Here is an 828-nt window from a genome sequence, read left to right on the forward strand (position 1 = left end):
ATTTGTGGTATTACACTGTTCAACTACATTTTCTCTAAGCGGACCTACTGGATGACATTTATTGTGACAATATGCCTTGTTGTTATGTCACATTTCTTTGACCTCATCATTGTGATGCGCTGGAACAAACCCCGTGTCACTGATTATGTTGTTTTCATTCTGGGTAATTCTGTTGTTGCGGAACTCATTACCATGCTCAACTGGATGCCCATGATTGTTCTGTTGTCACGGCTGTGTCCACGTGGAAGCGAGAGCACAGTGTATGCCATTCTTGCCGCATCCGGTAGCCTTGGCCAGTCAATGGCTTCCGTCATTGGCACCCTTATTATGGAGTACGCATTGCCAGTGGCCACGAGACCGCCCTGCAATTACGATAACCTGAAATGGATAATTGTTGTTGGTGGTTTTTGTGTTCCACTGTTGCAGATCCCCCTTGTGTTTCTCCTCATTCCGCGTGCCCGTATGTGCGACAACCTCAGTGGTGTGAATTCCCCCGGTGCAGTGCAAGCTGAGACGAGTAAAGAAAAGGAGCTGTCGAAATTCGAGGAAGAGGAGGAGCCTGCATCACCAGATACTCAATAGTGGTCTCCAACTAATGGCAGAAATAATAACCTATAACACGTCTAGCTTCTGCGAGAAGAAAGGATAACTATTTTACTTTCAGTTACTGCGCACAGTAGTAGATTTTTTTATATTGACTCCACCTCTTTTCTTTTCTTTGTTTTTGTTATATTTTATAATTTCCCCTTGTACGGAAGTCGTGCTATCAGTGCATGATAATTTTACTGTTGTATAATTTACGCTTCATATTTCTTTTGTCAGTTCTCC

The 828-nt window shown here is 43.2% G+C and overlaps 1 protein-coding gene across 1 annotated transcript; it reads left to right on the forward strand.

Annotated features, from left to right (window-relative positions):
• Positions 1-84: 84 nt before the first annotated feature.
• On the forward strand, positions 85-582 carry TM35_000342540 (pteridine transporter; the record flags this gene model as incomplete). Its single annotated transcript, XM_029029152.1, has 1 exon — positions 85-582. The coding sequence occupies one exon, from the start codon at positions 85-87 to the stop codon at positions 580-582; it is 498 nt and encodes a 165-aa protein (XP_028879708.1).
• Between the last annotated feature and the right edge of the window lie 246 nt (positions 583-828).

This window comes from Trypanosoma theileri (genome assembly GCF_002087225.1).
Source record: "Trypanosoma theileri isolate Edinburgh chromosome Unknown TM35_Tth_34_V1, whole genome shotgun sequence".
NCBI lineage: Eukaryota > Euglenozoa > Kinetoplastea > Trypanosomatida > Trypanosomatidae > Trypanosoma > Trypanosoma theileri.